At 47.1% G+C, this 10308-nt stretch overlaps 1 protein-coding gene across 1 annotated transcript; it reads right to left on the reverse strand.

The window, feature by feature from the left end:
• Nucleotides 1-1921: 1921 nt before the first annotated feature.
• Nucleotides 1922-9712, reverse strand: HEBP2 (heme binding protein 2). The gene is made up of 4 exons (XM_012650494.1): nucleotides 9423-9712; nucleotides 8775-8910; nucleotides 7910-8090; nucleotides 1922-2464 (listed from the first exon to the last, which is right to left on the reverse strand). The coding sequence occupies exons 1-4, from the start codon at nucleotides 9522-9524 to the stop codon at nucleotides 2266-2268; spliced, it is 618 nt and encodes a 205-aa protein (XP_012505948.1). The 5' UTR covers nucleotides 9525-9712; the 3' UTR covers nucleotides 1922-2265.
• Between the last annotated feature and the right edge of the window lie 596 nt (nucleotides 9713-10308).

Genomic DNA, 10308 nt, shown 5'->3' on the forward strand with positions numbered 1-10308 from the left:
GGACACGGCATAATCAGTAACCACCACATAATTAAAATGATTCACTGCTGTGAGAAGTACTTTGTGGATTGATCAATTTAGCACTGAAAACTGTTTCAGTTATGATTTAAGGAAGAGGAAAACAAGGGATACCCTGAACTCGAATGGTATGAAACCAATTTTTTTCTTGAATATGTTTTAGACTTCAACTGAATCTTGGTCATCAGAAATATGCTACTTTCATTTAAAATGGGATTTATTGCATTAGAGGTTCATGTTGCATGTAGGACTAGAGAGGAAATATCAGAAATAGTCACCTCATGACAGTGGAGGTTAGGGCGGTGGCCATGCATCAGTGGAGGGCTGGGCCCTCCAGGCAGCGATGGTAACTGTGCTATAAAAGAAATTTCATGGCTTTTTGGCAAGTGTTAAAGATGCAAGGGATCAATAAATTCAATAAGCAAATACCTTTGGAAAATAATTGCCTGGAATTTCAAAATTTATGTCCATAATGATTTCAAAACCCCAAATCTAGCCTGTTTTGTATCAAAAATTATAGTCTCAAAGACATCTCGGAAGTCACAATCATGCAGGAAGAGCCCCACCATGGAGCGCCAGCCTGCTGATGGAGCGTGAGAGCCGCACTCCTGAGAGCCGCTGCCTATGGGGCGTGGTGGTCAACAGCAATGACCCCAGGGTCAGGCTGCCTGGGCTCGAATCACCCTCTGCCCTCACAGTTCCATTTGGGCAAGTTACCTAACATCTCTGTGCCTCCATTTCCCCATCTGTAAAATGGAGGGTAGAGTGTGGTAATTTGGGGGAAGCATTCAGAACAGTGCATCTAGGAGGCAATCCATAAATGTTAGCCACAGACACTGTTAACTATAGGTATGCTGGTCTACTGTATCCAGGTTCCAGCTTGGGGAGCTTAATTCTGAGAGAGATCATATAATGTCAGGGTTGGAGGGACCCCAGACATCCCCTGGCCCCATCCTCTCATTCACTGGATGCTCCAATCGCCTATGTAAGTGATCGTCTCCTGGCAAGTGAGTGGCTGGTCTCTAATTAAACATGCCGTGACAGGAACTGGAAGTCATGCCATTCACAAGCAGCTGTAATTGTGGGAAGTTACCGAGCGCCAGGCTCCTGCTCCTAAAGCCATCAGCCTCCAGGAACCTACAGCAGAGCAGGCGCCCTTCCCAACAGGTTTCCAGGTGTCTGTGACTTTATCTTTTCCAGGACAAGCATTTTCCAACACAATTAGGCAAAGATTTCTAACCTCCTTGATTTTGCAGCAACCCACTCTTTGAATAATGCTTTGTTACCTAAAAGATCAGGGTTCACTCACCTGGTGAGCAACAAACAACTCTCCAGGAGAACATGGGTCTTAATCAGTAAGAGTTTTGTTATTTGCAGAAAGCAAGGAGAGCACCGGGAACTTTCTCCAAAGCAGTGTCTCACCAAGGGAAAGTGGCTGGGGTTTTTATGGGGCACTAGATAAAGAAAAAAAAATTCGTCCCCACATGTAGGGGAGGGGTTTGCACAGGCATGATGAGTCCCATATGCTAGCACACAGGTTGCATATGATGGTAATGAAGCTGTAGCTCCCCTCAAGATGGAGACTTTAGCATGGCAATGAGGAAAGTTCACTTGAGTTCATCTATAAACTGCCAGGGTCTGGCAGGGGCTAGTTCCACCCAGCTGGATTGCGCACAAACAAAAAAGCTGCAAAATGGGCTGATTGTTCGAGTTGGTTGAAATCCTGTAGTCCTTGGAGACCCTTAATACTGTAGGAAATACTTCAGAAATTCAAGTGAATTTTAAAATTATATGTTTGTGTACAGTTCTGTACAGTTTCTGTACAGTTTGTGTACAGTTTGATTTTTGTGTCCAGCTGAATTTCACCGCTTCAGGCCGGACCGCCTGGTAGTTCCACACAAGATTAATCTTCAACATTTTTATTGGTAATATCTGGAAGACATAATATCCACCTGACACAAATCCAAGCAGAAAAAGGCAACATGATTGTGATGCAGCAAAGAAAAAGGAAGTAAGTGACATTTCCCAGGATCCTCACAGAAACAGGTGACCGATTTGCATGTGTATAGACTACTGTCCCCTGTTATCTGTGCACCTAGATAAAGCGTCAAGCATTAAAAAGGCACGAAATAAGCTCAATGCATAGTAGTACTCTCAAGTAGGGACCAGACGCACACTTATTGGTAGTGCTGATGTCTACATTAAATAGAAGTTTTGCCCCTGGCGATGGAATTTTTTTTCATTTTCTCACTCATTCTCTTTGGAGGGTTCATTTTTCTGAATCAACCACACTTCATTATTTCTATTAAGCAATTTGAAAGGGCTGTTGTAGCCTGCTGTGTAGTAAACCTTTTCATCGAAAACTTTTCCGTCTTCCCTCAAGATGCTTGCTAACGTCAAAAGTTGTTCTTGATTCTTTTGGGCACTAGAGAATCCATCGAAAGACCTACAAAGGAGAAAGCAAATAACCGTGAATGACATTAGTACCAATGTGAATGTCAGTCTGAAAAGAGACTCAGGCGCTGGGTGAGGTGCAGCTTCAGAGCCGCCCTCTCTCCGACCTGGCCACTCCCTCCCTTGGATTCCTGCGCTAAGTGTGACTGCAGGCGGCCCAGGAGAACATGTCCCTCCTCCCAGCTGTTGACAGACAGATTTGAAACCTATGTGGTCTCATGCGCTCTAACCCTGTGCTTCTCAGCCTTTAAAGTGCATACAAGTCACCAGTGGATCTTGTTAAAATGCAGATTCAGCACGACAGAGTGACTATAGTTAACAATAAGTTAGGGTATCCTTTAAAACAACTAAAAGAGTGGGACTGGAATGTTTCTAACACAAAGAAATGATAAATGTTTGAGGTGATGGATACCCCAATTACCCTGATTTGATTACTACACATTGTATGCCTGTACCAAAACATCACCTTATAAATACATATAGCTATGTACCCATAACTAAAAACAAAAATTTTTTTTAAATGCAGATTCAGGAGTTCTGGGCGGGGCCTGAGAGTCTGCTTTCTAACAAGCTCCCAGACACATGCTGATGCTGCTGGTCAAACAACACACTGAACGCCCAGCACAACCCCCCTTCCAGACTCTGAATTTTCTCCCAAACATTGCTCCTTTCTTCCTCTCCTCAGGAAAAGAGTAGGCACTGGCTTCCAGATGAACAGGATATAGTTTGACCTCTATGAGTTTATAGTCCAATTGAAGAGACCCACGTTTGGCAGCTCCTTCTATACGTCCCAAGAGGAGTTTTAACAGAGACAAGATCAAAGTGCTGTGGGAGCCCTGAGGACATGATGAAATCTGGGGTGAGGGGTTTCCTCTGAGTTCGGCCTGGAATGCAGGGTGGTTTTGCTGAACAAAGAAAGGGGAGGGGTAGGAAAAGGAACAGAAGTCTAAAAATACAGAGTGTTTTCACAGTGAGGCATAAAATGGGGCCAGGAAGGTGACGCAGGGCCAGAAGGAAGAACCTGGTATAATACATTAGCCTAAGGCCTTTTGAGATTATTCTGAAGGATGTTGAGCAGAAAAGTAACTTGATCGGATCTGGATAATATAGGCAGATAGATGGAAAATAGATTGGCAAGGGGGAGCCGGTTAGGAGGCAGCTAGGGCGTGGGGAAGAAAAGGCAGTCAAAAGATATAAACAAAACAAGGAGAAAGAATAAAAGTTTGAGTATAGATTTTAAAGTATATAAGAGAGTCCCCAGGAGGGCAAAATGAAAATATACTGAGATTAAATCATGACAGCATAGTGACCTAGCTGAGTTGCTGACATGCAAGCACAATGAATTTGAATTTGAAGGTTCAGAATAAGAGAAACACTTGAGAGACAAAAACATTCCTAATATGCCTTCTTTGGTGTAAGTCTTACTGTCAATGAGACAATGGGAAAAATCAATCCTACCATGCTTCAGATAAGATGTAAACTCTGAAGGGTACAAACCACGTCTGTTTTATTCAGCAGTGTCTACCCACCACCTCGAATCATTCAGGCACACAGTTCCCTTTAAATCCTTAAGTATGGGGATCTCTGTCTGCACATGTATACATAATAAAACATTGAGGGTGAGTTGACACAACTCTTCTGTTCTATCATTTGAATCATGTCCACTGAATATAAAATTCTGAACCATGTGTTAAGAAACATTTTGGCTCCTAAATTTATTATTTATTTTCTTAATGAAGAGCCAATAATGAGTATGTTCTGTACAAAGGGAATTTGTTTTCGGATCCCATTTTTTCCCTTAAATCGAATCTTGAACCCTCTAATTGGAAGTCATCTCTTGTTCTCTATTACATGTTGTTCTACAATGAACTATCCACTGCTTTATTCAGTATGCAAACACATACTGTGCCGCCCACCCCCATGCACCTGTCTCGCTAGAGGCTAGAATACATGGACACAGTAATATGCTGTCATATTCTTGAGGAAGTTATAGTCTATAAGTAAGTCACTATACCTTAGAAGAAAAATCGCAGAAGAAAGGGCACCAAGGACAGAGTAACTGGCTGACCGGAGAAACTGAGGAAGGCATCACAGAAGAGATGCCATTTCTCCTGTAGGATGAAAGTGGGCTCTTCAGGAAGAGAGCGTGCACTAGAGCTAGTAGTGTATGCTGCCCATGCTCTAAGTGTCTCACGTGAATTAACTCATTTGACTTTCATGGCAACCCTAAGAGATAGGTAAGCACTATGATTGGACGCATTTTACAGATGAGGAGATTTTAGCAAGGAAAAGTGGAGTAACTTGCCTGAGCTCAAAGGTAAAGAGATGAGGAAGAACATGGCATGTTCCGTGAAGGGTGGGAAGGTCAGTGGAGCCCACGTCAGAGGAAGAGGAGCTACTGAGACAGGGTGGGTCCATGTCACAAGGGGCCCTGGGCACCATGTGAATAGTCTGAGCTTCCCCTAGGAAGCAAGAGGGAACCCCAGAGATTTTCAAATGGAGTAACAGTGTGGAAGAGGAGAGAGAAAGACTGGGACGGTGAAAACTGTCTGCAGGCTACTGATGTGAAATCGTCAAGAAAAAATTCAATGGAGATCAGTACACATCCCAGTATCTACTGGGAGTGTCAGGCATGCACTGGGGTATACAAAGATGACTTAGGTGTGATCCTTTCAAGGTGAGGACCTGAGGGAGCAACGATGGTGATGGAGAACAAGGATCAGATCATGAATCATTCTGAGGTGAGTGGGCCGATCTGGGGACCAGCTGTCAGGGAAGGGTGCATGGTGACGACCATAAAGCTCCTTGCTGGGGAGACAGTCTGGCTGATGAGGCCCTTTACGGAGACAGGCATTGTAAGATCAGAGGTTTGGAAACTGGGGAAGGCTCATTTTTAGGGCTGTTGAGTTTGGTCCCCCAACTCTCACCCCTAAATAGAGATGTCCAATGAGGAGGGAAAGCAGATCTGGAGATACTTCTAGACTTGAGGGTCATTAGACTCAGGAGTTGAAGCAATGTGAACGACCTGCCAGAGCAAGTCGGCTATGACAGGAGGGTCAACAACGGGCATCAATGGTGATTCCTGGGCCAGGGTGCTCAGGAGGAGCCCACGGAGATAAAGAAATGACAAGAGAAAGACCTTCCAAAAGTTAAAGGATGAACAAGTATTAAGGAAACAGACTGGTCAGAACAGAATGCTGCAGGGGTCACGTGGGAGAGGACTGCAGTCACGTGACAAATCCAAGGGCACCGCTGAGGATGGCAAGGGCAGTTCCAAGGAGACGTCGGAGTTGTATACCAGATTGTGACACTTTGAGGTAAAGGCCAGTCTGATGAATTCTCAGATGGAAATGAGGAACAGGTTACTGGAAACTGGAGGAAAGGTGATTCTTGTCCTGACACAGCAAAGAACTCGGCTGAATTGTGTTCGTGTCCTAGTGTAATGTGCACAGTAGAACTTGTGCGTGATGAAAAAGGATATTTGGCTGAACAAATTTTTAAGCAAAGAGTTGAAGGTGTGGCTTGGCTTCTCTTGAATGCTTATAGTAAAATACGAGAAGAGAAAAACAAAGATTAAATTTTTAAACAAAAGGGAAGCAGAGTTTTAAAATTCGGAAAATTCTTAGCTTATCCATATTGAAAGAAATGAGAAAGCTTGTTCAAGAGAGAACAAGGGTGTGGCCAAGCAACCTTTTGATAAGGAGGTTAGTATGGAGCTGCCATCTAAACAGAAGCCAGGACCCATTCTCCAAGACAGTGCAAGAATGACTCCAAAGGCATTTCAGAGATTATAGGGCTGCCCCTCCCTTCACAGGCCTGAGTGCCGGTACCTAGGGGGCCAAAAGAATTTCAAAGGAGGGGTCTTGGGCACGTGTGGGGCCTTAGAGCTCACTCTCTAGCACTGCCTCCCAGCTCTGCACCCTCGTGCCACTGCAGCACTCTTTGCCACTCTACATTCAGCTCCATTGAACCAAGATGTGGCATGGGCTGCAATGGCCACCCCTCTGGAGGGCACAGGCAGTAAACCTTGGCAGCGTCCATGCAGTACTATCTCTGCTGGCGTGCAGAATGCACAAGCCATGGGGGTGTGGCTACCTCCACCTAGATTTGGAAGGATAGAGCTGCCCAGAGCCTTGGGTGTGTGACCCAGGCAAAGGGCCACAGCAAGGGCAGGGCCAATATATAGAGTCCCCAGTAGGGCAATACCTACTGGAGTCGCAGGAGAAGGGCACACCAGACTAGTAGAGCTACTAGGCTATAGCCTAGTAGAGCCACAGTGGGGGTGGGACCACCCAAAGTCATGGGACAGGGCCCAACTCCTATCCAACAAGGCAGGACATCCACCCCAGTGGGCCTGGAGGGCAGTGCCCTGGGTCAAAGAAAATTAATCTTAAGTGTTAAGATTTGGGACTTGGGACCTGTTGCCCATTTCTTTTTTCCTATTTCTACCTATCGGAATGGATGTCTAGCCACGTCTGTCCCACCATTGTATTTTGGAAGCACACAACACATTTGATTTCACAGGTTCACAGCTGGAGGGAATTTGCCTCAAGATGAATTACACCTTGAATCTCACCTAGATTTGATTTAGATGATCTTCAGATGAGATTCTGGACTTTAGACTTTTGAGATGATGCTGAAAAGAGTTAAGAATTTGGGGGCTATTGGATGGAATGAATGCATTTTACATGTGACAGGGACATGAAATTTGTAAGGCCAGGGGTGGAATGCTATGGACTCAAATGTTTGTGACCTCCCACCCCCAAATTCATATGATGAAAACTTAATCACCAATGTGATGGTATTAGGAAGTGGGGCCTTGGGAAATGATTAGGTCACGAGAGTAGAGTCCTCATGAATGGGATTAGTGCCCTTATAGAAGGCCCCAGAGAGCTGCCTTGCCTCTTCCACTGTGTGAGGATGTAGCGGGAGGGTGCCATCTGTCAACCAGGAAGTGGGCCCTCACCAGTCTGAAACCGCCAGCACCTTGAACTTGAACTTCCCAGCCTCCAGAACTGAGAAATTTCTGTTTTTCATAAGCTACCTAGTCTATGGTATTTTGTTATAGCTGCCTGAACAAACTAAGATAGGTATCATGTACTGTGTTTTAAGGTATTTTCATTCTGGTATAATTAGATTGCAGGTAAAGGTATTCTTACAGGTTTTTTTGTGTTTTTTTTTTTGAGTGGGGGGAAATATAATTTGTATTTTATCTTATAGATGAAAGGTATGCAATAGAGTTCTCATTAAATGAATTGATTACTTCTTGCGATAGACCTTAGTAACATATAAAACTAAGCCAGTAGAAAAACACCACAAAATGTATTATACCTGATTTATGGAGGGTGAAAAGTCTGCTGAAATTGCATAGCAGCTAAACTGAGTGCACACAAGTAAAACCAGCAGTCAGCAGGGCTATAAATTATCTACCACTCACCGTACAAACACAGTCATTTCGGCTCTGTCTTCAATGAAGACATCTGACTCTGAAGGCCTGGGCGGATCAAATTGCTGCTCAGAGGGGATATACAGGGAAATGGTAATGGTAGACTCACTAAAAGGACCTGAACCGGGTTCCACGTAGCTTGTCACCGGAGCTGTCATCTTTATTTTCATCTCTGTGCCATAAAAATGAAAGCAAATTTAGTGTGTTTATGACTGTGTTTAAAAATGTAACCTATTCCTTTTTGATCTGAGCCTCTAGATTGACTTTACACTCTTGACAAAAATATATACTTTCAATTTTCATCTTAAAAAAAGGAAAAATTTATTCAATTATTCACTGCCCACATTAAACACCTTCTGTACTATTGATATTTTTGATTCATAAATTCTACATTTTTAGAGATGGAAAGTAGAGAGTACATGGTCCAGTCAATACTTTTTTCTTTACCATTCAGAAAATGAGGTCCCGTAGGCTAAGACACCTGCTAAAATATAAATAGTGGCAGAGCCAGAACCATAAGTTATGACTTGAGATCCCTAATCTTGGGACCTTCCTGCCTCCTGATGTCTCTGACCCTATGTGTCACCAAATTATCTTGAAGCATTTATCCCTAGTTACACCGAGCTCAGTTCATCCAGCAGAAACAGAGCACAGAGGTGGAGAAGTACTACCCAGGGTGACCCTCCTCTAGCGGACACTAATGGTCCTAAGGAGAGTCCTTGTCTGAAAACATAAAGTATTTGAGCATCTGGTTATTTTTCTTTTCTAGAGGATATTTCTTTAATAAGCTAAAACTCAATAATAACCCTGGAGAGTCAATCACAATGTAAGCATTCACAAGGAAAGCTGCCTTTACCTTTCTCGTTTTTGCCTTGGATGTAGCTGTTCAGTTTTGTAAAGCCAGTCTGGATGGCTGAATCCCAGTCCATAGACTCAACGGAAGTGCTGACCCACTTGGCTGGTGCATAGTGTCGGATCTCATAACTTCCGGGCTAAAATGGAACAGAGAAAACCTCGAGAAGAAGCAATTCTAAGAGGGCAGGAGGTGAGATCCAACAATACAGGTGCCTTGATCTCGGCCCTCCCTGGAGCCGGCCTGTCTAGGGGCTGCCCCGCCCCGGGGTCTATGGGATTAGGGACCACGGTGACTCCAGCCCCCCACAACTCGAGACTCAAGTCATGTTAAAAACAACAACGAAAACCAGCACCTATTTATTACACATCCTCAGCCCGGAAGGTCCCACTGCGGGTTCGGGAGTTCCTTATCCGTCCCCCACCCTCCTCACACGACAAGAAATTGAGGCACGGCCCGCACTTGCGGGTAGGGCTAAACGACCGAACTTTCCCGTCTGCGCAGGTTCCGGGGTAGAGGCTGGGAACATTTAAAACAACTTTGTACTTAACTCTACGGGAACCTCCGATCTCACTACAAATCAGCGCGAAGGCGGGCCCGCGTCCCCGGCCTGCCCGGCAGGGCCCCTCCGCGCCCGCGCTCGGCGCCTACCTGGGGGCCCGCGTCCTCCGGGGCCTTCCAGCCCGGCGTCTCCACGGCTTGGGCCTCCGCGCCCTCGGCCGCCCCGGGGTCCGGCTGGAGCACTTCGGCCATGGGCGGCGCCGACGCTGCGGGAGCCTGGCCAGCTGCGCCGCGAAGGGCCCGCACCTGGGGCCGCCCTGCCCGCGGAAGTCCCCGAGTCCCCGCCCCGCAGATACAAGTCCCTCCTCCCGGCAGTGCGGGACACCGGAGCCCACTGGACACTCCTGGCTCTGGCCGCCAGGGGGCGCCGCGACCAAGACAAGGCCCAGACCGGACCCCGGGCGGACCCCGGGCGGACCCCGGGCGGCTCGGGCCGGGCCCGCGTTCCCTGCCCGGTCCCCTCCGCAGGGGATAGGGAGCCTAGCCTAGAGACCAGACTGCAGCGCTCTCCGCTGCCGCTTTCTTTGGGGGTCCCTGCGCCCCCGCCCTTGTTTTGAGGTGAACAGGCAACGTGGAGTATGCACCGCGGGGAGCAGCGGGCTGGCGCGGTTTCTCTGCAACCGGTTCGGGCGCCTCTCCCGCGGCCCCGCCCGCGCTGGAGCCGCTCCTGCCCACACGGCGGCTGGGGCAGTGTCGCAGCGACCGCCCCCGCTGGAGGGCGACTCCCGCCGGGCGCTCCAGGAGAGGCAGGAGGGGGAGCCTGCCGCACCCCTGCAGGCCCAGCCTGGGCGAGCGGCCCTACTCACACCGAGAAGGTGGCCTAGGTCCCAAACAGCCTTCGGGGGGCCTCAGAGAATCTTGAACTGTCCTGTCTTGACTTTTCCCCAAAATGACCCCAAACCCTGTGAGAGCCCACCTGCTCTAGCAGGATGACAGGGGCAGGGGGCGCAGGGAAGGAAGTTTCCGAGGCCAGACC

The sequence above is a fragment of the Propithecus coquereli genome, unplaced genomic scaffold (assembly GCF_000956105.1).
Source record: "Propithecus coquereli isolate 6110/MARCELLA unplaced genomic scaffold, Pcoq_1.0 Scaffold329, whole genome shotgun sequence".
NCBI classification, from domain to species: Eukaryota; Metazoa; Chordata; class Mammalia; order Primates; family Indriidae; genus Propithecus; species Propithecus coquereli.